At 38.4% G+C, this 27,076-nt stretch overlaps 1 protein-coding gene across 1 annotated transcript in view; it reads right to left on the reverse strand.

Moving 5' to 3' along the window:
• Positions 1 to 18,717, reverse strand: part of tars1 (threonyl-tRNA synthetase 1) — a 34,221-nt gene extending 15,504 nt beyond the window's left edge. The window contains exons 1-12 of the mRNA XM_059989445.1: positions 18,560 to 18,717; positions 17,810 to 17,887; positions 16,997 to 17,187; positions 13,451 to 13,574; positions 11,453 to 11,574; positions 11,240 to 11,357; positions 8,562 to 8,626; positions 7,453 to 7,531; positions 7,118 to 7,264; positions 6,722 to 6,820; positions 3,663 to 3,829; positions 1,018 to 1,180 (exon numbers count right to left, since the gene is read on the reverse strand). Coding sequence (XP_059845428.1) covers positions 1,018 to 1,180; positions 3,663 to 3,829; positions 6,722 to 6,820; positions 7,118 to 7,264; positions 7,453 to 7,531; positions 8,562 to 8,626; positions 11,240 to 11,357; positions 11,453 to 11,574; positions 13,451 to 13,574; positions 16,997 to 17,187; positions 17,810 to 17,887; positions 18,560 to 18,607 — 1,401 coding nt within the window. The 5' untranslated portion in view covers positions 18,608 to 18,717. The remainder of the gene's footprint in view (positions 1 to 1,017; positions 1,181 to 3,662; positions 3,830 to 6,721; positions 6,821 to 7,117; positions 7,265 to 7,452; positions 7,532 to 8,561; positions 8,627 to 11,239; positions 11,358 to 11,452; positions 11,575 to 13,450; positions 13,575 to 16,996; positions 17,188 to 17,809; positions 17,888 to 18,559) is intronic.
• Between the last annotated feature and the right edge of the window lie 8,359 nt (positions 18,718 to 27,076).

The raw sequence follows: 27,076 nt of genomic DNA on the forward strand, positions 1-27,076 counted from the left end.
TTGAAGATATCTGTGAATATGCCATCGGTTGGTCTGCACAGGTCTTCAGTACTCAGCCAGGTAATCTGTCTGGACCGGATGCTTTCCTTGGATTCACTAGGTTGAAGGCAGTCCCCACATCCCCTTCAGATACTGAGACCAAAGATCATTGGGAGACATGGGAATGTCCCTTGTTCTGATGATCAAGGTGAGCACAGAAGGCACCGAGCTCATCTAAAAATGAAGCTTTGTTGTACCCCATGTCACAGGACTTAATTTTGTAGGAGATTATGGCATTGAAACTTTCCACAGCTGTCGAACATCCTTCATTGATTCCCGTCTAGTCCGGAATCTCTACTCCTGTGAGATGGCTTTCTGAAGATCATACGTGCGCCTCTTGAGCATTCTTGAACTCCAGATCAAATGCCTCTGATCAGGCTCTCAACAGGTTCTGGATTTCATTGTTCAGGGTTTCTAATTAGGGAAAACACAAACAATTTTGTGGGGATACACTCATCCACAGCTGTTTTAATAAAGTCTGTAACAACCCTGGAACAGTCATTCAGATCCTCAGATGAGTTTTTTTTAAACACGGCCCAGTCCACTGACTCAAGGCAATCATTCCTGTAATCATTCCTTGGGCTCTGTCTGTATGCATATGGTAGGAGTACAGTCAAATAATCCAACCTGTCAAAATGCGGTCTCGGAAAGGAACGGTTTGCATGTAATATGTAACTTGCATGTAATAGCTAAACCTTTCAGTTGTCAATATTACTTTCTTTTAAGGAACTAAATTTACCATATTACAAATACTGTTTTTCATATTTTACTGTTGAGCCAAGATCTAACATAACCGTGTAGTGGACAACTTTCAACAATTAAATGCTCTTTAGTTCTATGCAAATAGATCATCTAATATATTCAAGGTCACTCTTTCCACACTCTCCTACAATTTCATGGTTCTTAAAATCCAAGCTTGGGGTCATCAAACAATTTAAGTTTATTCCATCATAGCTTTGGCTGTAAAGCATAACATACCTGTTCCATAGTGCAGAAAATATGGGCATCATCCTGCTGAAACCTACGCACCCGAGTCAAGCCAGTCAGTGCTCCCGAAAGCTCATTGCGATGAAGAACCCCAAAATCCGCATATCGCATTGGCAGCTCCCGCCAAGACCGTGGCCGATGGTCAAACATAAGGCTAAAACATGATCAAAACAAATTAAAAGAGGTGCAGGTATAATCTCTGAAGTGTGAAATAAAGCAACATGAAAAAAACTGATACAGAAAAATCCACACTTGAAGTCAAATATAGTGGACTCCAGTTAATTGAGCCAACAGTTAATCGGGGCAGCTACCCCCTCATAATTTTGTATACCTCAATTAAATCTCCCATTAATCTTCTACATTCTAGGGAACAACGTCCTAACCTATTCAACCTTCCCCTATAAATCAGATCCTCAAGTCCCAGTAATATCCTTGTAAATTTCTCTGCTCCCTTGGAATCTTACTTAAATCTTTCCTGCAGATAGGTGACCAAAACTGAATACAATTTTCCATATTAGGTCTCAACAATATCTTATACAATTTCAATTTAATATCCCAACCCCTGCGTTCAATACATTGATTTATGAAAGCCAATGTGCCAAAACACTTTCTTTACAGCCCTATCTGTGACACCACTTTCAAGAAATCCCTCTGTTCTATCACACTCCTCAGTGTACTACCCCGAACGTATAAGACCTACTGTGGATGGTCCTCCCAAAGTGCAACACTGTACATTTGTCTGACTAAATTCCATCTGCCATTTTTTAGCCCATTTCACCAGCTGGTCCAGATCCTGCTGCAAGCTTTAATAGCCTTCTTTGCTGTCCACTACACCCCAGCTAGGTGTCACCCACAAACCTGCTGATCCAATTTACTACATTATCATCCTGATCGTTGATATAGATGGCAAACAACAGACCTATCATTGATCATTGCAGCACACTACTAGCTACAGGCCTCCAGTCAAACAGGCAACCACTCTCTGGCTTTCCCTCAAAGCCAATGTCGAATTCAATTTACTACTTCATTCATCTTGAATGCCAAGTGAACTGAACCTCCTCGACCAACCTGCCATGAGGGACATTGTCAAAGGCCTTGCTGAAGTCCATGTAGACAACTGCACTGTCTTCATCAAATTGTCAGGTAACTTCCTCAAATATCTCAATAAGATTGGTTAGACATGATTACCATGCACAAAGCCATGCTGACTATCCCTAATCTGTCTCTGTCTATCCAAATATTTATATAGCCAGTCCCTTACAATGCCTTTAAATAACTGACATCAGGCTCACCCGTCTATAATTTTTGACTTATTCTTAAAGCCTTTCTTAAACAATGGAACACCATTAGCTCTCCTGCAATCCTCCAGCACCGCACCTGTAGCAAAGGGTGCTTTAAATAACTCTGCTCGGGCCCCTGAACTTCTGCACTTGCCTCCCACAGGGTCCTAGGGAACATCATATCAGGCCCTGGGGATTCAGCCACCCTAATGTGCTTCAAGACAGCAAGCACCTCCTCCTCTGTAATCCGTATCAGGTCCATGAGCTTCCTACTGAATTGCCTCAAATCTGTAGACTCTGTGTCTATCTCCCGAGTAAATACAGACACGAAAAATTTATTTAAGACGTCCTTTATTTCTTTCAGCTTCACTCAGTGGTTTAGAGGGCCAATTCTGTTCTTTGCTATCTTTTTGCTCTATTTATCTGTAGAAGCCAGAAGATTCACCTTCTCTTTGCCTGCTACAGCAATCTTGTCTTCCTTTAGCTCTCTTGATTTCCTCTCAAGTGTTATCTTGCATTTCTTATACTTCTCCAGGACCTAATTTGTTCATTTCTATAGCTGCTAAGCACCTTTTTCTTAACTAGGGCCTCAATATCTCTCAAAAACTAAGGTTCCCTAAATATGCTACCCTTGCCTTTTATTCTGACAAGAACAAACAAGCTCTGTGTTCTCAAAATTTCACTTTTGAAAGCCTCCAATTTACCAAGTACACCTTTGCCAGAAAGCAACTTGTCCTAAACTACACTTATCGGATTTTTTTTTTGGTACCATTCTCCAATTTAGAATTTCAACAAAAGGACCAGACTTATCCTTTTTTTATAATTACCTTGAAACTAATGTCCTTATGATCACCACATGCAAAATGTTCCCCTACACAAAACTTCTTTCGCTTGCCCTATCTTATTTCCTAATAAATCTAGTATTGCAATCTCTAGTTGGGATTACTATTTTTAAATCCAGTGGACTGTTGGGTGGTCTATCATATCTAAAACAATGGAACCCCAGAATATTAAGCCACTAGTCCTGCCCTTCCTGCAACCAAGTCTCAGTAATGGCTGCAATGTCATAATTCCACGTGCTGATCCATGCCCTCAGCTTATCCGCTTTTCCGACAATACTCCTTGAATTCAAATGGACGTAGCTAAAAACATTAGTCCTAGCATGCTTGACCTTTTGATTCCTAACTGTATGCAAACTTAAAAACAACCACTATAACCACTCCACTCTGTTCTGGTGCTCTGGTTCCCATTCCCCTACAACTCTAGTTTAAACCCCCCCCCCCCCCCCCCGCCTTCATGCAAAATAAAATAAAGGAAAGCTGAAAGTTTTAAAGCTTAAGAAATTTAGTCACATACCAATGGCCCGGACAATTCATAGGCTTTAAGGCAAAGAGCTCCTTTTCCACTTCGAAGCTGAACATATTCTCACTGTAGTGCTGCCAGTGCCCTGAAGTTTTCCACAGCTTACTATTATAAATGTTGGGAGTCACTACCTCTGTAAAGCCCCTTTTCTTGTATTCACTCTAAATACAAAGGAGAGAAATTAATGAACTATCACAGATCTTAAGAATGTACACCCATTTACAATATGCATTTGCACACCCTACCCCTTAAGTGTTGTGCAGATCTTGCAGAAGGCCTACGTCGCTGCTCAAATAGAGAGGATGACATTATCCAAATCTGTTTTTACTCTCACTTGGTAGCTAAATGCCAAGGTAACCAAGAGCAAAACAGCCAACTACAATAGCAAAATAACATGATGCTGAAAATCTTTAACAAAAAAACCCAGAAAAATGCTGGGAATACTTATCATATCAGTCAGATATGTTCCTGAAATGTTATCAATCCAAACTTAACTCTTTCTAATGGTTACTTTCAGTATTTTCTGCTTGGTAGTAGGAAGTAGCATAATTCATTTTCATTGAAGACTCCTTCAACCAAGAGTATGAAACTTGAGAGTTTGGCAACTTTCACAGTAAATGTTTAACAGCTTTTGTTTACTTAAATTTAATATCAAAAACTGCAGATATGAGAAATATGTAAAAAAACAAATTCTTGAAAACAGGTCAGCCAGAATCTGTGTATCAAGAAACTTCTCACAGATGCTGATTAACCCATAATGTAAAATAGCAATAGCAAATGCACTACCAGTCATAGTAAACAAGCTGCTTGTTTGACTTGGTTTAGAACTGGTTACCAGGCAATCATTCCTCGCAGGAAAAGACTCAGACCTTTGGGGTTTTAAAAAATAGAAATAACACACCCAATACATAATACAGTCCAGTTCTACTGCGTGTTTTTTCTCTGGAATACAAAACTCGGGAATTAATTCAGTGCAGTAAGTGAAAAGGTATTACTACAATGTTTAGTATTGATGACGTATATTATCTGTATATTTGCATTGATATTATTTTTGTATATTTTTACTAATAAAAACGGTTAAAAACAGTATCATCAGACTTCAACGGCTACTCCTAACTTTGCTGGTAAGACACCCAGTTATGTAGATGCCACATTTTGGAAGATGCAGATAAAGGATTCAGTAATTTGGTGATTGCCTGATAATAATAAAAAAAATCAGACGTGTAGTGCAGGAGATTACCCCACCTAACTCCTGAGGGCATTTAACCTAAACACATAGACAAGAGGAACCTCCCAAACAGAAAATAATAATAGGTTCAATTTAATGTCAATGTATACAATATACATCCTGAAATTCTACTTTTTCACAAACATCCATGAAAACAGAAGAGTGCCTCAAAGAATGAATGACAGTTAAATGTTAGAACCCCAAAGCCCCCCCAGCTCCTCATCCCACGCAAAAGCATCAGCAACGACCCCCCTCTACCATCAGCAAAAAAGCATTGGCCCCCACCCCGAGCACTATGTGCTAAAGACAGAGACCTGCAGTAACCCAAAGACTACACAAAATAATAAATTGTATTTTTCTTCTATGGATTCCTCAGGTGAAGAGGCAGTAGGTCAAGAGTGAAATGATAGGGGATTTGCTATTTAGAAAAGAAGGCTGCTGCATCTGTAGTTGCAAACAGTTCGACGACGGCCCCAACAGCTGCAAAAACATTGTGAGAAGAGAGAAACAAACATATCAGAATTCCTGGTACTGACTGTCACCAAGAGGATAAAAGAGATGAAGGGGACTAGCAGACTTTAAGGAGCAGTGAAAAGGATTTAAAAGCAAGACAATAAATCTACCTCAAGATTATGCTTAGTGCTATATACCAAGGTGTACAGAAAGATGGTGTAGATGGATGATTGGTTGGATAAAAGAAAAAAAGCTAGAGGGCTATCCTAATTTCTTTGGGTATTGAAAATTGTTCTGGGAAGGTGGGTCATTTAAATGTAAAATGGTTTACATTGAAGAAAGCAGGGATCAGTATCTTCAGCTTAAAATTCAAAAAAGGAACAAAGCAAAAAAAAACAGACCTGCAAGTTGAAGATGGAAAATTAGTCAGAGCTTTTCAAAGGCAATACAATGTTAGAGAACAGCACTTCATAGTAATTTTGTGTATTTTAGTGAACAAGGGTGATAAATTAAAGGCACTGACTGACAAATGCCAATGTAATCGTCTAGTAATTACTGAAGCACCAATTTAAACTGGCAAGATATGCAGCAGAGTTCAGAAGCAAGTGGTGTATAAGGAAGCAACCAAAGCTATAATAGTGAATGATATGCAGGATCACCACGCAGGTTAACTAATGTTCAAAGTGACAATGACATGTAGGAGTGTGTTATCTGAAACACATGAAAGAGCAGATCTATTGGGAGATTTCTGACAATGCCAAAGCACTGGGACATTAATAGTGATGAATTTTAATGCGAAACAGTGGCAAATACAATTTAATCCAGATAAATATGGGATAATACATTTGAGATTGTAATAAAGCAGGAGAATACAGGTTTCCCCTAATATCCGAAGGTAGAGTGTTCCTATGAAACCGTTTGTAAGCCGAAATGTCGTAAAGCGAATAAGTAATTACCATTAATTTATATGGGAAAAATTGTAAATATCATAAAAGCGAAAATCCTCCATGGTGAGCGAAAACAGGTACTAACGTATGTCTTTCATAACAGCGAGCTGTTGTACAGCGAACGTTCAAAAAATGGGGGCCACCTGTATACAATAAATTGCAAAGTTGTTGAAGACAGCCTTCTATCAGTGTTGCAACAGGAGTGATACTAATGCCTATCAGCATCATTCACCCACCACTAGTACATTAACTGTTCAGAACTGTTGCTCCATTTTTGTTTTTGTTTCCCCCTTCTACAAAGTTTCCTTCTGCTGGTACATGATAAAAATGCTTATGATTCATTCAACCTAATATTTCCCTTAAATTCAATGTGCAAACCTTCCAGATGTATTTGTACCTATAAGAAAAACTTGAAGACCACGTACCCTAATTAAATCAATCAATGCGTTGTAAATGTATGCTCCTTTTGGAAGGAAGAAACAGGACCCTGGGCTCAGTTCATGGAAGAAAAATAACTCCTGCTCCTGCAAAAGTAAAAATTCACCGTTTACTTTGTCCCAGAGACCAGCATAAAGTAATATTAAAATGACACATACGATGGTGGTTATGAAGACTGAAAGTGAAAAATTTTAGTTTGCACTGTTAAGGATTTCCCACTCTTGTTTTAGCCACACTTAACAGGAAATAGTAGCTGCTAGCTTATGAGAATGACAGGAAAATTTCAATACCAGAGAGTATTATTAATTTCAGAGGCTAAACAAAATAAGAACATACACAAGAGCTAGCAGAAGCTAAGCTTTGTATTGTATTACAAAACTAACCCTCCCCAGTTTTCTATGGTCTCTGTTTTTTGCTTCTTCCTGGAACTTTTCCCATTCTTTCAGCATTTTGGAATCTGGAAAAGAAATCCCATAAATTCTCTGCAATGTCTCCATGTCAGCTTTTCCTTCCCAGTAAGTGGAAGAATTCTGTGAAAAGAGAAAAAAAATGATACAAATCTTAAAATCATGAAGTAAATTGACTACAGATTATATCATTTCTATTCAGCATAACACAAACTGGCAACATCAAAACATATCTTTTGGTTAGGTTAATGCAGTTTTCCCACACCAAAACAACATGATCTTTGTTAATTATTTACAGTAGAAATACTTACTTTGTGAACCTTCATGGCCTTTATTTTTCCAGTGTGTCTAACATGAGGTCCTCTACACAAGTCAATTAATGGTCCACATCTGAAACCACAGAATGAAAATAGAATTGGCAATATTAAAATACATACTCCTGCATTAAGAAAACACACCAAGATATGCAGCCCAAGATCTACAATTAATATCTATCCAACATGCAATAGATCACCATTTCCTTAAACTGGAATTTGAGTCAATCTACTTCTGCAAAAATTTAGTCAGTATCAAGCACCTACAATTCAGGCACATAGCTGTCAAAAAGAGTAATATTCATTCTCTGCCCTAACATTTTGCTTAGTCTCAACTCTAAAAGCACTAATGCCAATCACTGGAGTAAGTTTGATCTCAAATGCCATATGTCTTACTGCCAAGGGAAATGGCCATTTTATTGCTAGGTAACATTTTTTGTTATGATCCCAAATATTCAATCAGTCAACAAAGACCAATTTCAAACCATGACTCCACCCATCCCTCGCAAACACCAAAGATCATAACAAAATGAAAAAGTCAATTATATGCCAATTCATCAGATTGGTATCAATGAGACCGTCCAACAGGATTACATGCATAATAGAGAATGGGAGATGATCTTATCAAAAGATGTAGCTCTGTTTTTAAAATATGGGTTATGACAGGACAGATGAAGGACATTTCTCCTCCAGGTGCAGTGTCTAAAACACCGGTTCAGAGACTCACAACAAATGAGCAACCACTCAGGATGAAAAAAATAAAAAACAACCCAGTGACAGCAAATCTTTGGAATTCACCAACTGCAGGACTATGACATCTTAGTCATGGGGTATTTTTGAGACAATCAATAACCAATAAGGAGATCGGGGATATGGAGTTAGAACATAAAAGATAAAAGTTCAGTTATGATTTTACAGTTAGCACAAGTGGCCAATAATATAGTTCTATTTTCCTCCTAATACCTGTGCTAAATCGTTTCATGGTATGCCTCTTACTAAAAAAATTGTATTCCATATATTCAAATTAAATAGCAATGGGCAAATTCAAAGCCACTTGATGTTCTCAAAGGAAACTGCAAAACCACCACAGCACCAGTGCTACTTACCTATATACTGTTGTAGTTGGCGTATTCACCTTCTCATTCAGAATTCTGACCTTAAATTTGTTATACTAAAAGGAAATAAGTTGAAAAAGTGAATGCAAATTAATGAAAACTGGGATCAGTTTTACAATGTGAAATATAAATATCCCTGGAAACAAAGATACTGCAACCTGGAACTAAAACCTGGAACTAAAACCAAACTGCCTGCAGAACTCTGCAGATCAGAAAGTATCTGTGAAGACAGAGAAAGGGTTGCCATTTCAGGACTTGATGCACAGTCTCAACCCAAAATAGTGACCATCCCTTTAACTCTAGATGTTGCCTGTTCCACTGATTTCCTCCAGCAGTTGGTTTGTGCATCAGTATACCACTATTAATTTAATTTTGGTTAATACAGTGGTGAGGAATCTACAAAACTGAACCTCTATATCAATCTACTTTTGTCAGGCCAACTCCCTTTTGTTTCATAATCCAACTTAGTAATTAAATGAGAAGATCAGAACAGGGTCGGTTAACATTTTCCCACAAGCCAGGTAAACATGACACTGAAACATCTGCTGCTCCATCCCTGCTGTAAGGCAACGGGATAGTTAATGAAGGTCAGTGTAAAAAAGTATCAGTTCAGTGAAAGGGTACATTGAGTGGATTTGCATCAAAAGGAATCAAACCAATTCAAAAGTGCAGCAAGTTAGCAATTTATTTTTGATAAAGATACTTTCCAAGTTATCTAACAACACACACAAAATGCTGGTGGAACACAGCAGGCCAGGCAGCATCTATAGGGAGAAGCGCTGTCAATGTTTCGGGCCGAGACCCTTCGTCAGGACTAACTGAAAGGAAAGATATTAATAGATTTTAAAGTAAGAGGGGAAGGGAAAAATGGGAAATGATAGGAGAAGACCGGAGGGGGTAGGGTGAAGCTGAGAGCCAGACAGGTAATTGGCAAAAGTGATACAGAGCTAGAGAAGGGAAAGGATCATGGGACGGGAGGCCTAGGCAGAAAGAAAGGAGGAGGGGAGCACCAGAGGGAGATGGAGAACAGGCAGAGAGGAAAAAAAACTAAATATATCAGAGATGGGGTAAGAAGGGGAGGGTCATTAACGGAAGTTAAGAGAAGTCAATGTTCATGCCATCAGGTTGGAGGCTACCCAGCCGGTATATAAGGTGGTGTTCCTCCAACCTGAGTGTGGATTTATCTTGACAGTAGGGGAGGCCATGAATAGACATATCAGAATGGGAATGGGACGTGGAATTAAAATATGTGGCCACTGGGAGATCCTGCTTTCTTTGGCGGATAGAGCGTAGGTGTTCAGCGAAACCGTCTCCCAGTCTGCGTCGGGTCTCACCAATATATAAATGTCACACTGGGAGCACTGGACACAGTATACCACACCAGCCGACTCACAGGTGAAGTGTCGCCTCACCTGGAAAGACTGTCTGGGGCCCTGAATGGTGTTGAGGGAGGAAATGTAAGGGTAAGGATAAGTGCCAGGAGGGAGATCGGTGGGAAGGGATGGGGGGGATGAATGGACAAAGGAGTCGCATAGGGAGCGATCCCTGCGGAAAGCAGAAAGATGGGGGGGAGGGAAAGATGTGCTTGGTAATGGGATCCCGTTGGAAGTGGCGGAAGTTACGGAGAATTATACGTTGATCCGGAGGCTGGTGGGATGGTACCTGATGACATGAACATTGACTTCTCTAACTTCCGTTAATGCCCCTCTCCTTCTTACCCCATCCCTGATTTATTTAGTTTTTTTCTCTCTCTCTCTCTCTGCCCATCACTCTGCCTGTTCTCCATCTCCCTCTGGTGCTCCCCTCCTCCTTTCTTTCTCCCTAGGCCTCCCATCCCATGATCCTTTCCCTTCTCTAGCTCTGTATCCCTTTTGCCAATCACCTGTCTGGCTCTCAGCTTCACCCCACCGCCTCAGGTCTTCTCCTATCATTTCCCATTTTCCCCTCCCCCTCCTACTTTCAAACCTCTTAATATCTTTCCTTTCAGTTAGTCCTGGCGAAGGGTCTCGGCCTGAAACGTCAACAGCGCTTCTCCCTATAGATGCTGCCTGGCCTGCTGCGTTCCACCAGCATTTTGAATGTGTTGCTTGAATTTCCAGCATCTGCAGATTTTGCCTTCCAAGTTATCTATTCACTTTCATTTCAGCTGCAGTGCCGCAGCATACATTGTCTGAGCCAATTAGCTTTGTAAAAGACAATTTACTATCTACTACACAGTGCAACTCAAACTAAATTCCATTTGCACAAGTCTCCAACTCTAAGAGCTAAGTGAGGAACAAAGTTAACAGCCTGAATTATGGAACACCTGACAGATTCACATCAAGTTTGAATTTTACATAAGAAATAGGAGGAGTGCATGAGAGATCGAGACACGTATTCCTTGGCAGCAAAAAGTGCACATTTTCTACAGATAATTCAGCAATCAGAAGGAACAGAGTTCCAGAATTTACAAAATTTACAAATTAATAAGCAATTGTGCAAAGTCAGCATAAGGCAGAGAAAGGAGACTGCAGAACTAAATACAAACCATATAGAAGGGTAACACCAAGAGCAAGCCTACCAATTATCCATTGCAAATGGGGAGAGTAGATGCTACCAATGGCAATTAAGGCCCAGTTTACTTAACGTACTAATATTTAAAACTGGGAAATGTCTGAAAAATATCATACCTTGAACATCTCCAGAAGAGTCTCTTTCTTCACTTCAAGTCTCTCAAATGGCTGTTTGTCCTTCATTATACGTTTACACAGGTTTTCTAAAGCTGGAAAATCGTTGCTGGAAACACCTCTAAAAAAGAAAGATTGTTATAGTTTTTGTAATATAATTTATCACTAAACACATAATTAGAACTAAAAAAATTATTAATATTAATAGAACCATACCCTTCTTCCAAGAACATGTCATAATAAAATCCATTTTCAATAGGTGGCCCATAGCAGAGACACCCTCCAAAGACTCTTTCCATGGCCTCTCCTAATATATGGGCACTGGAATGCCAATATACCTGCAGCAGAAAACAAAATAAAAGCAAAGAAAAAGCCATGTCATAATAGAGATACCTACTCATGGATAATTCTTGAATTAGAAGCAACATTGTTTTTTAGATGTTCCTCAATTTCACCAAAAATGCAGATGTTTACACTGGCACCTGACTCAGTATTGCCTGCAAAATTCCAATTTGTCAATATGCTCTTGGTCTTCCAGTCTGAAAGTGTACCTGCCTGTACCACTAAAAAAGCATCTACTTGTGCTGTGAGATACTCCATCCTTCCTATTGCTGTACACAGCAGTACTGGGTATCTGGTATGAATCTCTGCCCGCTGCTGGTGTTGCCCAGCAATAAATCGCCCTACAGCTTGATGTTAAGAGGTCGAAAGATGGTTAGAACAAGCCATTGTTGGGGATTGGCAGCAAGCACTCTATATATTAATTAACAGACATCACCTCCTGTCTGCATATTTCTCAATGGTAACTCTTAATGGTGGTCCTGGTCTTTTGGCTCTCAAAGTTCAAAGTATATTTATCCAAGTATGCGTACTTTATGCAAACTTGAGATTTGTCTCCTTACAGGCAGTTTTTAAAATTTATGAGAGGAAAAGAAAGGTAAGCTAAGCTTAACTACCTGTTTTTCCAAGAAAGGTTGACTAAAAGTTCATTCTCTACTCAAAAGAGCATTGATAATTATTTTTGGATTATTATATCTACAACTTACTAACGTATCGCGAGCTGTAGGTTCCCTGAGACCTGAGAATTATTTCAAGAGTTCTTCCAGGGCAAAAAGCTTGAGAAAGGCTGTTCCATAGAGTCCTCCCATTCATAGTATAATAGAGAACTCTCTTGTCTGGGGACCAATGTGCAGCCAATCAAGAGGACAACAGTTTCCATCACATTCAATAGGTGATGATTTGAGAGACCAAGAATCCAAGCAGTTGATCAATAAATACAGCAGGTGCTCAATAATCCAAACTCACTACACCAGCCACAATGCAACCTGAGGCCCTGCACCTTAGCATGGGCAGTCCTACCAACTGCCTGACTAGCCCAACACCAGCCCTCACAGGCCACCTCTTCCCACTAAGCAAACTAGCGATTCATGGTTCCTGGCTTAGCTACATACATATTAAAGCACATAATAACCCCTTTTAGCACTGATTCTATTTCTAATCTTATTTCTGGTAACGTATTCCCAGCACTAAGTGAGGTACCAGTATGCTGCAGAGGCTACTTTATGAATTTGCTTGTTTATAGCAAGTTCTTGTACAGAAATCACATTTAAAGCATGGGGTCCAGCAAAAATACAATTAGAAAACAGTTTTTCTCCCCCACTGATTTCCACAACCTTCTGTCCATTGGTTCTTTAGCTTGGTGAATGCAATATTTTATGTACACTTCCAAACAAGGGCCAAATCAGATTACATCAAGCAGCAACTTCCGCAATACACACAACATGCTGGGTCTCAGCCCTAAACCAACACATTCTTGGGTGCATCGCCTGTTAACAAAACGACACATTTTACTATACATTTCAATATACATACACAAGTAAACTTGAACTTAAACTTAATGTCACAACTGTTCACTTCCCTCCATTGATGCTGTCTGACTTATTGAGTTTCCCCACCATTCTGTGTATGTAGCTCAACATTTCCTACATCTGCAGAATCTCAAGTCTTTAAGTAACAACTTCTATTGTTATACAAGTTAAGAGTTTCATGGGCGTGAGAGACTTTGGACTGGGCACACTTGATCTATGCCTTTTGATGGTGTTAAGGACAGGACAAGAATCTGGGTACTGAACTACACTGTAATCAGTTGACAAGGGAGTATAGACAGTACAGCTAATCACTGATGCTGCATTATAGCTGTAAAGAAATACTTACAGCCTGACCCTCTTCATCATCAAATGAGAGTAGTGTTAGACTGCAGTCTCCTTCCAGAGGTCGATCCAGGTCCCAAACCACTTCATTTACTTTAGCAACGACAACTTTGTCTGCCAAACCCTGACTGAGATAAATATGTAAATTAACCAAGTTACATTGTAAAGTCTTCACACAATCAATAAGTTTTAAAATGTACTGATTATCTACATCAACATTCAAAAAAATAAAAACAAAGCAACTAACAATATAACTGTCCTGAGACAGAAACAGGATAGTCCAAAATGCAATGAGTCTACATGGGTAGAAGTCAGATGGTGGAATGCAAAATCAGTATGACAACATAAAACGTAAACTGAAACAAAGTTCCTAACACACTTCCACAACCATGGAAAAAAATTAACAGCATGTTTAATAGCAATAATCACCAAATAAGTCAATGACCAAGTTATAGTCTCAATAAATACAATCAAGTGAAATAAATGTGAATCAAGTTAAATCACCAGTTTACATAAAGATCAAATGATGGCAACAGAAAACTACTCAAGTCTGCACTTTGAAACAAAAGAGAAAACCATTCTGTTTTAATCTCAATTAACAGCAAACTGAAGGAAAACATAACCATCAATGCTATTAACCAGCACTCTCACCAACAGCCTATAGACAAATCCTTCATCTGAGTTTCAGCAAGACCTCTTGGACCTCAAAACCTCATATCAGCCTCAAAGCATTATTTTACTTCGGCCAAAGCTGTGAAGAGCTGAAACCAATAGAAACCACGGAGAATACTCTCTTCTATCTGAAGTCAGATACAGCATGGCTTTCTTCAGTCTGATGGTTGTGGGAGTAAGAATGTTCCTTCCTACTACCCGAACACAGGAATACAAAAACATTATAATGGAAACTCTCATCAGCTTATAGTCAGTATTTTTGAAAAGAGTTAAAACAAGCCCAGTCGTTCAACTGAACCAGTTTTCCTTCTCTCCATAAGAGCATTCTGAGCTATGGGCATGACATATAACTATGCATTTTCTAATTTTGTGTTGAATTCTCACTCACTAAACAGCCTCTCTTCACAGCCTTATGAGCAAAGAATCACTTTCTCTACCTCTAGCTTCCCTACATTCTGAAGATGACATTTATAGCTTATTCCCAGGGCCACCTTAGCCTCACCCTATAACAACTCCCAGCCCATATAAGCTTATTTCTTCTCCTTCCTATTTCTAATGATGCTCTCTGAACAGCTGGGTGCTCTAATTTTCCATTCTCTGAATAGCCAACTATGTTATCCATTCTACCTTAGTTCTCAACTTAAGTGTGAAAAGATAGATACTTTATTGATCCTAAAGGATGTCACAGTAGCATTACAAGTGCCCAAATATACAAATATTAGAAGTAAAGCAAGAAAGAATAAAATAAGTTACCTTTAAAATTAAACATACATTTACAAGTTCACACTGATAAGATGGTAGTGCAAGAATTACTACGATATTTTACAATAATGGGTGAACATTCTCACTGTCCAGACAAGAAGTGATGGTAGCAGTGCACAGGGTACCCGCAATAGCAGGGCATGCTAAACGGAGTCCTTCTAAACAGAGATTATTAACAACCTAACGGGGGGGGGGGGGGGGGTCATCACTTTCCCAGCTATAGGTTGACTCACAATAGAGCCTAATGGCTTAGGGCAAGGATGACCTCATAGCGCTCTTTGGAGCAGCGCTGTTGCCTTAGTCTATTATTCAAAGTGTTCAGTAAACACAATTTAAGTACCGAGCAAAAAAAAGCTACTACTTTTACTATTTATTAAGTTTTGATTCTCGTCCTTGTAAATTTTCTCTGTATTTTCTTGTAAGTTTTCTCACCATAACTCTAATCTTTTTTTACATAAGGAGATCATAATAGGTTTCACTATAATAAAACATTCAGAATTATTTTCAAAACCTTTGATTTGAACTTAATGTGCAGATGTCATACAGGTGTCCCCCGCTTTTCGAACGTTCGTTTTACAGCATCTCGCTGTTATGAAAGACCTACATTAGTTACCTGTTTTTGCTAACAGAAGGTGTTTTCACTGTTACAAAAAAAGGCAGAGCCTCCCCCAGAACTGCATTCTAGCCGGCATTGTTTAAACACGTGCCTGTGAGCATCTGTGCTTTATGTCGATTTATTTTGCGCATCCGTTAGCAAGATGAGTTCCAAGGTATCTGAAAAGCCTAAAAGAGCTCGTAAAGGTATTACGCTTAGCGTAGAACTAGACATAATTAAGTGTTTCGATCGTGGTGAACGAAGTAAGGACATAGCAAGTTTGGCTAAGGAGGCTGGGTTTGTGGAAGTTGACAAAGATGAAGAAGAGGTTTTGGCATCCCATGACCAAGAACTGATGCAATTGCAAGAAGAAAGGATAACAATTGAAACCGAACGCAGTAGCGAACAGCCTGAAAGTGAAGTCATCCAGGAACTGAACATGAAGCAATTGTACGAGATTTTCGCTACGATTGACAACGCTGCAATGATTGCAGAAAAGTATGACTTTAATTTTGAAAGAGTACGAAGGTTTGCGGCATATTTGGAGGATGGTTAGAATGCTTATAAAGAGCTGCATGATTAAAAAATGTGCGTGGTTAAGCAGTCAAGCATACTGTCATTTTTCAAGACTTCCACATCAGCCACAGCAGACAACACCTCGGCCTTCGACATCGAGGCAGGCAGACACAGAAGATGACTGCCCTGATGGAAACAGACGACGGAGAGATGACACCCCAGTCTCCTCTACCTCCCAACACCCCAACCTCCGACGACTCAGCATAACACACCATCATTGCTGTCTTCCCGATTCCGGTAAGTGAAGTTACACTGTACATACGTTATTTCTACTTTATATAGGTTGTGTATTTTTATGTGTTATTTGGTATGATTTGGCAGCTTCATAGCTTAAAGGTTAGTGGAAAGAGTGCTTCTGCCGAGAACGCTTGCATGAGATTTTCACTATGCTAGAGAGTGCTTCAACGATTGCAGAAAAGTATTTCTACTTTATATAGGCTGTATATTTATCATATCATTCCTGCTTTTACTATATGTTACTGTTATTTTAGGTTTTGTGTGTTATTTGGCATGATTTGGTAGGTTATTTTTTGGGTCTGCGAGCACTCACAAATTTTTCCCATATAAATAAATGGTAATTGCTTCTTCACTTTACGACATTCCAGCTTATGAACCATTTCACAGGAACACTCTACCTTCGGATAGCAGGGGAAACCTGTATTTCACTATATGATAAGGACTTTTTTTTCCTTTTGTTCTTTCTCTACCAAACAGTTTCGATCTTGGTAGTGGGCTTAGATTTTTTTTTGTATAATAATATTATCAATTTCAATATTATGATTTAATTACATGAATATAGGGTAATGAGATTCCAAATGTGATTCAAATATAATATATTTGGTAATATTTTATCCTTTTTAAACTTATATATCTTCTTGTACACTGTATTCTTCTATATAGAAATTAATAAAAATATTGAAAGAGAACTCTCTCAGATACTCTTACCTGATACCACAGGCAATCTGGTAAGGTGTGCTTTTCCAGGACTCTCCTTGTACTTGTTTGCCATCTGGCAGAGTAATTGTTATTTGTTTGCTCTCTTTGCTTGCTCGCTCTGCTAAAATTGAGTCACTTTCTGCTTTGAGCTTGTTGTACAGTTCAAGTCGTTCACTGATGTAACATGGCCACGGAACCAGCTGCATGAGACAAAACTGAAAAATTAACTTTCTTCACAGACAAAAGTGAAATATCAACTATATTAGGAATCTTCAATACTATCTCAAACAGAAACAAATACATTCACACCTCTATCATAATTCACTTGATGAATTATTACAAGAATTGTTCCTTGCTTTCGGTCAAGACTACAAACTCAAGAGCTTTGCTCAAAACAGCAGACTAAAAGGAACTAAACAATACATTTCACAATTAGTCACAAATATTTGCACACTTAGGGACAAACATCTGTGGTAATCTATTATGAAATTACATACATTTACATTTAAGTAGTTGAACCTGTTTACTGCATAAATTTATTCATAATATTCCCCAAAGCATGGTTCTAACTATTAAGTAACCAATGACAGGACACATAAATACAAAATTGATTTGTTTTACCAATAAGCCACTCTTTGGAATATGTTTTTGCTTACAAACAGCAGGAAAGTAGCCCGATGCCATAACGAATGAAGAAATATTTGAGTGGTTGCACATACAACTTAGATCAATGGTTACATTCAAATTAATCTTTTTACTACCAACAGCTTAATTGTACCATAGCTTGTTTTTTTTTAAAAAAGGCAATGAATTAATGATCACCTCTGCAGTTTTTGTATCACCACTTTCTTTAACACATGCCTTCTTAGATCCTTTCTGTTTTGTCGGTGCAACTTCAGTCTGAAAAAAAGAGTAAAATAAAGATCTTATGGTTAATTGTCATTAGCTAACACAAGAAGCTTTAACAATATACGAGTTACTGCTGGTTACAAGATATTGGAGCCTAATGCTTATTATAATACATTGTGGTAGGGAAATTTTTAAATAACTACATCAGTGGTGGATTTTAATGGTTTAGATTTTTCTGGTTTCTCCCCCCTCCCTAGGTTTCTTTTCAGAGATACAGCCTGATTTTCGCTTTATCCGGGTCAATATCCGCTGGTACCAGCTACGAGGTACCAATCCTCGCTGGGTAAATGCAGTAACCGCCGACATTTAGTGATCAGAATTGACAATCTTAATCACGGTGGCGGTGAGAAAAAAGAAAATCTACATTAGTAATCAGCTAAGAGGAACAACACAAGACACCCTACTACTGTTAACAGTAATGCCACGTTCATTGTTGGAATTAGCTAATGAATTTGGCACTTCTGTCAAGAGCCTATAAACAACGACGGTTAGACGATTTGTTGTGCGGTATCGGAACAATGCTGCAGACGATACGATGAGCCCACACCACTGTCACACCGGACCTCTTTCTACTTGCTTCTGGACGACAGACACGGGAATCGCGTCCAGGGACCGGGTAATGCTTAAGTGCTCCGACCTGACCACGCCACTGTTCTCACCCACCTGACCCTCGACGTCCATGGCCTCCAACCGTTCGACCACCTTCTCCATTACACTGCCAGCGAGCTGATGCAACACGCCGGGACGACGATTAACCGAGCCTGCTTGCTTGACCTCGACTTAACTGACCAATAGGGACCCGCGGATCTCCCGGAAAGACCCACCCCGCTTTGACAGACAGGAGCAAGTTCAGCGGAGAACAAGCGGAACTGACGATTGGCAGGATCCCGGCAATCATCGCCTACGTCACCTGAAAGGGCGGGGCCACATTACACATGATCTGGGGACTAAAGCTTCCTCATCTGTGGTCCGCGGTGCTGGAAATTACTGGTAGGTAGCTCAGGCTGTGTTGGAGCCACAAGAGACCATCGGTGCTGGAATTAGGTGCAACAAGCACGCTGCTCGACCCACTGTGTTTCTCCAGCAAACGATTTGTTGCACGGATTTCCCTCGTTCTCGTCTTCAACTGCAGGGAATCTCTGCAGCTGCAGTGTCAAAACCATCGGGCTGAGCAGCTAGGAACATTGCATAAAATAATTGCAAAGTATTACTAACCATCTAGATTAATCTAATCGGCCTATAATCCTGTTTCGCCCTCTGTTCGTAAATAGAGGTGTTATGTTTCGGGTTTTCCAAACCTCTGCAAATCTTCCGGATTCCGGTAATTCTTGAAAGAACACCACTAATGCTTTCAACATCTCTTAAACTATCTCTCGTCTACCCTTTTTTTCTGGCTTCTGTCCCCTCCTTTCCGGGTCCGATGAAGCCTAAGACGTGATTCATTTCCCTCCGTGGATGCTACCCGACCTGCAGAGCTCATCCAGCATTTTGACTGTTGATTCATAACTCTGGTCCTGGCTATCAAAGCAATCTCACCATTATCATCCCACATTTATTATTGTAACAGATTCCAATCACATGTCCATTTACTCCAGACTCACTGATTTGCCTACAGCACACCTGCATTGGATGTGATTTGCCCTAGAGAATTAGCTTACAGCACCTATTTGGAATGTAAGAGGAAGCACCCTGGGGAAAACCCAATAGGTCACATAAAGAATATGGAAACTCCACCCAGAGAGACCTGGCATTTGGATTGAACCCAGTCAGACAATGAAGCTGTGAAGCCCTAGCATTACTTCCCATGCTGCTTCATCAGAGGTGTTGCAATCCCAAAATATTGACTTTTTTAATGCGCTTGCTACCTGACCTGCTGAGTTTTCCAGCACTTTGTTTTTTTATTTCATAAGATACAGGAGCAGAATTAGGCCATTTGGCCCATCGAGTCTGCTGCGCCATTTCATCATGGCTGATCCAGTTTTCCACTCAGCCCCAGTCTCCTGCCTTCTCCCCATATCACTTCATAACCTGACCAGTCAAGAATCTATCAACCTATGCTTTAAATATACAGCTACCTGTGGCAGAGAATTCCACAGATTCGCCCTTCTCTGGCTAAATTCCTCATCTCCGTTCCAAAAGGAAGCCCCTCTTTTCCGAGGCAGTGTCCTCTACAGTTGCACTCTCCCTCCATAGGAAACATCCTCCATGTCCACTTTATCAAGGCTTATCACAATTTGACAGGTTTCAATGAGGTCATCCCTCATTCTTCTGCATTCTAGTGAATACAGGCCAGAGCCATCAGACACTCTTCATATGACAAGTCATTCAATCCTGGAATCATTTTGTGAACCTCCTTTTGAACTCTCTCCAGTTTTAGCACATCCTTTATCAATCTTTTTATTATTATTATTAATATCAACAAAATAAAATTGATACATAGATAATGGGATTATAAACATACACATTTCAACTGAACATGAAAGAATACATAAGCAATGGTTACAGTATAAATAAGTATTCCCAAATCATGGACGATACAATTTACAAATAAACAAGGCAAACGTAGGTATATCATAATATATATTAAAAAAAAACAGAAAAAAGAAAAGGAAAAAAATATGCAAAAAACTAATCTAATAACTAATAAGGGGAAAAACAAAAAAAGAGAAAAAGAAAAAATGGAAAAAAGGGCTGTTTATAATATCTCACAAAAATACAAAATCATCAGTGTCGTCAACTCCGATCCAACATATATAAAATCAAAACTGGAAAAACAAATAGGCTTGGAACAGGGTCATATTACATCATATGAAAATATTGAATAAATGGTCTCCATATCTTTTCAAATTTAATAGAAGTATCAAATACAACACTTATAATTTTTTCTAAATTTAGACATAACATAGTTTGAGAAAACAATGAAATACGGTAGGAGGATTAATTTCTTTCCAATTCAACAAAATAGATCTTCTAGCCATTAAAGTAAGAAATGCAATCATTCAACAAGCGGAAGAGGATAAATGGAGTGAGTCCATCATTGGTAAACCAAAAATTGCAGTAATAGGATGAGGTTGTAAATCAATGTTCAATACCATAGAAATAATATGAAAAATGTCTTTCCAATATTTTTTCAAAAGCGGACACGACCAGAACATATGAGTTAAAGATGCTATTTCAGAATGACATCTGTCACAAATGGGATTTATATAGGAATAAAAATGAGCCAATTTATCCTTGGACATATGAGCCCTATGCACAACCTTAAACTGTATTAATGAATGTTTAGCACATATAGAGAATTTTATCCCAATTCTCAATAGGGATAGTAAGGTTAAGTTCTCTTTCCCAATCATTTTTAATCTTATAGAAGGGCTCTGAACGTATCTTCATAATTAGATTGTAAAGTTTTGTTATTAGCCCTTTCTGACAAGGATTTAGTTCAAACAAATTCTCCAAAATACCTGAAGACACAAAATTTGGAAAAATAGGAAGTACAGTATTTAAGAAATTCCTAATCTGTAAATATCTAAAAAAATGAAATCTAGGCAAATTATATTTATTAGATAATTGTTCAAAAAACATAAAACAATTATCCAAAAATAAATCGGAAAATCATAGTAATCCTTTAGTCTTCCAAGCTGAATAAGCTTGGTCTATAATAGAAGGATAAAAAAAAAAGCAATTGGATACAATAGGAATATTTAAAACAAACTGAGTCAACCCAAAAAATTTCCGAAATTGAAACCATATACGTAAAGTACGCTTAACTATCGGGTTGTCAATTTGTTTCGGCAATTTTTAGATTTAATTTCCAAATTCACCCAATGAGGGCTAAAAGATATATCCCAATCTTTTAACCAACATATCAAATATCGGATATTAACTGCTCAATAATAAAATCTAAAATTAAGCAATGCCAATCCACCTTCCTTCCTTGCCTTCTGTAAATTTTTTTTACCTAATCTAAGATTTTTATTCTGCCATATATATGAGGAAATATTTGAATCAACATTAGCAAAAAAAGATTTCGGAATAAAAATTGGTACTGCTTGAAATATATATATAAAACTTGGGTAAAATAACCATCTTAATAGCATTAATCCGACCTATCAGACATAGAGATACTGGTGACCATTTAGTAAACAAACATTTAATCTGATCGATTAAGGGTAAAAAATTAACCTTAAATAAGTCCTTATAGTTTTTTGTGATTCTAATCCCTAAGAAAATAAAAGAGTCATTAACTAATTTAAAAGGTAAATTTCCATAAATTGGAACCTGTCTATTTAAAGGAAACAATTCACTCTTATTAAGATTTAATTTATACCCGGAAAAATCACTAAATTGAGCCAACAATGATATAACTGCAGGAATGGATTTCTCAGGATCAGAAATAAATAATAATAAATCATCTGCATATAATGATAGCTTATGTATATCTGTCCCACGATTAATGCCAAAAATGTTCAGTGATTCTCTGATAGCAATTGCCAAGGGTTCTAAAGCAATATCAAATAATAATGGACTAAGAGGACAGCCTTGTCTAGTACCCCGAAATAAACGAAAAAAGGGAGATCTTTGATTGTTAGTAAGCACCGAGGCTACTGGAGTATGATATATCAGTGTAATCCAGGAAATGAATGGCGGACTAAAATTAAACTTCTCAAGCACATTAAATAAGTATGGCCATTCAACTCTATCAAATGCTTTCTCTGCATCTAATGAAATGACTCATTCTGAAGTGCTATGTGAAGGAGTATAAACAATATTCAGTAATCTCCTAACATTGAAAAAAGAATAGCGATTTTTAATAAAACCAGTTTGATCTTCCGAAATAATTTGGAGTAATACCTTCTCCAGCCTGGATGCCGGTAACTTGGAAAAGATCTTGGAATCTACATTCAATAAAGATATTGGTCTATAGGATGCACAGTCAGTAGGGTCTTTATCTTTCTTCAATATTAAAGAAATGGAAGCTCTATAAAAAGATTGTGGCAGATTGCCCAATCTAATTGCTTCTTCAAAAACCCTGCATAACCAAGGAGAAAGAGCAGTGGGAAAACATCTTAAAAATTCTACTGTATACCCATCTGGACCTGGTGCTTTCCCAGAATTCATGGAGGAAATAACCCCTTGAATTTCTGCATCTGTAATAGGAGTTTCTAATATTGAAAGATCATCTGATGATAATTTTGGAAAATTCAATTTCCCAAGAAAATCACACATGGTATTATGATCATGAGGGAATTCAAAATGATACAGGGAGGTATAAAAATCTTGAAATGATTTGTTTATCTCATCATGGTTAACTGTCAGATCCCCATTCTGCTGACAGATCGTAGTAATTTGACGTTTAACCAAAGCATTCTTCAATTGACTAGCTAACAGTCTACCCAATTTATCACTATGTATATAAAAATCAGATCTGGTTTTCATTAATTGATTTTCAATCGAAGATGTAAGTAATAAACTATGTTCCGTTTGAAGTTCAACCCTTTGTTTGTAAAGCTCCTTACTAGGAGTAATCGAATATTTCTTGTCAATCTCTTTAATTTTATCAACCAATAAAAGAGTTTCCTTCTTAATGCGTTTTCTCAGAACAACAGAGTAGGAGATGATCCGTCCACGTATATATGCTTTAAAAGTGTCCCAAAGTGTTCCGCAAGAAATATCATCCGTGGAATTAGTTGAAAAGAAGAAATTGATCTGTTCCTTCATAAATTTAATAAAATCCGGATCTTGCAATAAGGTAGAATCAAATCACCATTGTCTAGCACTAGAAGCTGTATCCGTAAATTTAATAGAAAGTTTTAATGGAGCATGGTCAGAGATGGCTATAATATCATAATTACAACCAATAACTGATGGAATAAAACAAGAGTCAATTAAAAAATAATCAATTCTCAAGTAGGAATGATAAACATGTGAGAAAAATGAAAACACTTTGTCCTTAGAATGCCGAAATCTCCAAATATCAAAAATTCCATTATCAGTCAAAAAAGAGTTAATACAAGTGGTCGACTTATTGGGTAAAGTCTGAGTAGATATAGATTTGTCCAACAAAGGATTTAAACAACAATTAAAGTCACCACCCATTATTAACTTATATTCATTTAGATTAGGTAGAGATGTAAATAAGGACTTAAAATTCAGGACAATCCACATCTGGAGCATAAACATTAACTATAGCAACCTTTTTGTTAAAAAGTAAGCCAGTAATTGACAAAAATCTACCATTCGGATCCAAAAAGATATCGTGTTGGACAAATGCAATAGAGGAGTCAATAAAAATTGAAACTCCCTTTACTTTAGCATTCGAATTCGAATGGTACTGTTGACCCTCCAAAACCTAAAAAAGTGATAATTATCCTCTTTCCTCACATGAGTTTCTTGTACAAAAATAATATGAACATTAAGTCTTTGGAATACTTTGAAAATCTTTTTCCGTTTAATCGGATGGTTTAAGCCATTAGTATTCCAAGAGAATCTTGCACGATCAAAATCACTCATTTATTAGAGATGAGAATCCGTAGCAGTAGGGAAGTTCTCATTCAGAAAGCTTCTTGCTTCAGATGTAGAAAGGAAAACACGCCGTGGTGCATTCGGAGGCGAGATTCTGAGTTTCACAGGGTATAAGAGCGCAGGTTTTTGATTTTTCTCATAACATTCGGACATCAGAGGTTTAAAAAGAAGCCTTGCCTTCATTACTTCTGGACTAACATCTTCCACTAATCGAAAATTGTGATCTTGAAATTTGACCATCCCTAAACGCCAAGCCACATGAATAAGTTGCTCTTTAACATGCACATAGTGAAATTGGACAATTTAAACCGGTGGTTTAGCTGAAGCACTTGGTGATCGATGCATAATTCTGTGAGCGCGATCAAGTAACAGAGGACTGTCTGGGAATACAGAAGGGAACGCATCCTTTAAAAGTTGAGCAAAGTACTTCGAGGGGTCCCCTTGTTCAATACCTTCCGGGAGACCAAGTATGCGTAAGTTCTGTCTTCTGGACCGATTCTCAAATTCGACACTCTTGGCTTTAAGTGTTTCCACCTGTTTAATCATCGAAAGTAATTTCTGCTCCAGTTTTTCAATTATCAAGTCTCGCTTCCGAGCGTCCTCTTGCAAAGTTGCGATTAGAACTTGCTGCTGGTTAACTACTGAATCCGTCTTATCCATATAATCTTGAAAAGCCTTTATATCTTGTTTAAAAATTTGTGTTTGTTCTTCAAATTTTTAATTTAAAACCTCCAATAATATTTCATAGGTCAATTCAGTGCGCTTAGGATCAGTCTTTTTCTTCTTTCCGTTCCCGTTAGGATCCTTCCCAGGTTCTCGCCCTTGAGATCTAAGAGCCATTTCTGTATTCATTTCTTCAAAAATTCACAATAAACTCTTAAGGATAAGTCCAAAAAAGTAGCAAGAATCTTTTGGTGTAGGTAAAAGTAAGTTAAATAAGGGTGATCATAGGTTAAGAAAAGTAAAGGTTATGGAGCGAATCTGAAATAGTGCTTACTCCATGAGCGTCTCCTGCTGACCCTCAGTTTTAGCACATCATTTCTAAGAAAAGGGGCCCATTCCTGTTTACAGTACTCCAGTGAGGCCTCTCCAGTGCTTCAACATTACATCCTTACTTTTGTGTTCTAGCCTTCTTGAAAGTAATGCTAACATTGCATTTGCCTTCCTCAGCACAGACTCAACCTGCAAATTAACCCTTAGGGAATCCTACATAAGGGTTCCCAAGACCCTTTGTGCCTCAGTTTTTTTGTACTTTCTCTTCATTTAGAAAAGAGTCAACCCTTTCATTTCTTCAACCAAAGTGCATGACCGTACATTTCCTGGCACTGCATTCCATCTGTAATTTCTTTGCCCGTTCTCTTAATCTGACTGACCTTCTGCAGCCTCTCTACTTCCTCAAAACTACTTGCCCCTCTACCTACCTTCATATCCTCTGCAAACTTTGCAACAAAGCCATCCAACTCACTGAAATATAAAAATAATTGGTCCAAACATAGACTCCCATGGAACAGCATTAGTCACTGTCAACCAGTCAGAAAAGGCACCTTATATTCTCACTTTTTGCCTCCTGCCAATCAACTACCACTTTATCCATGCTAATACCATAGGCTCATAGCTTGTTAAGCAGCCTTATATGGGCAACTGTCAAAGGCCAAGTTTCCAGCTTCTGAAGCTTATTTTGACTCCAGTTACCATAGATATATTGTTTGCAAAAACTGTCACTTCTGTTGTAATACTGCCCACCTAAAGGAATTTATTTACCAATTTTCTATTATATAAGCCTTAACTTGCCACTTGAAACCCAAGACCATAGGCAGATGAACTGTTCCACCTCCCAAAGTCTGCCAGAACCCTTACCCATTCCAGAAATATGAAAGCAGCACTAAACTTGATGCTGATCTGCTAATATCAAAAATTACCTTTCAAAAATATTAACTCCAGTTATTGTGAGGAAAGAGTGTGGGAGGAGGAGAAGACAAGGGCTATAGTAGGAGAAAACCAATGAGCATAAGGGGAAGAAGAGAATGAAGAAAAGAAAGGGTTGTAGAAAGAGAAGAGAGATGTTATATAAATCTGGCACAATCAGGGTTGGCTCCTTTAAAACGGAGGCACAGTTTGATTCACTGTACATTCCTCAAACACCAACCTAATACCCCTCTCCTTTTCTCTTACAACAATAAAGTATTGAAGGAATTTTGCAAATCAAGTAGCATCTATGCACTGCCAGATTTCAGGTCAAAATCCTTCGAAGTAATCCCATCAGTTTCATCCTCCCAGTTATCACTGCAACCCAATCAATCAACACCACCCTAATTTTCTCACGATCAACCTCAGCTGTGTGTAACTTACAGTAGCTAGTGGACTTACCAGCGCACATATGTGTTGTAGGAGGAAACTGTAGCAGCTTGGGAATCCAAGTGGACACAGGGACATAAGATTTAAAGAGTCTCGCCCAAAACAGCAGCTGTCCATTTCCCTCAAAGGTGTCGTGAAGGGAGATTTTAATTTCCCAAATATCAATTGGCATCTCCCTAGAGCAAGGGATTTAGATGGGCTGGAGTTTGTTAGGTGTGTTCAGGAAGGTTTCTTGACACAATATGCAGATAAACCTACAAGAGGAGAGACTACTTGATTTGGTATTGGGAAATGAACCTGGTC

The sequence above is a fragment of the Hypanus sabinus genome, chromosome 14, assembly GCF_030144855.1.
Source record: "Hypanus sabinus isolate sHypSab1 chromosome 14, sHypSab1.hap1, whole genome shotgun sequence".
In the NCBI taxonomy this organism is placed as follows: Eukaryota; Metazoa; Chordata; class Chondrichthyes; order Myliobatiformes; family Dasyatidae; genus Hypanus; species Hypanus sabinus.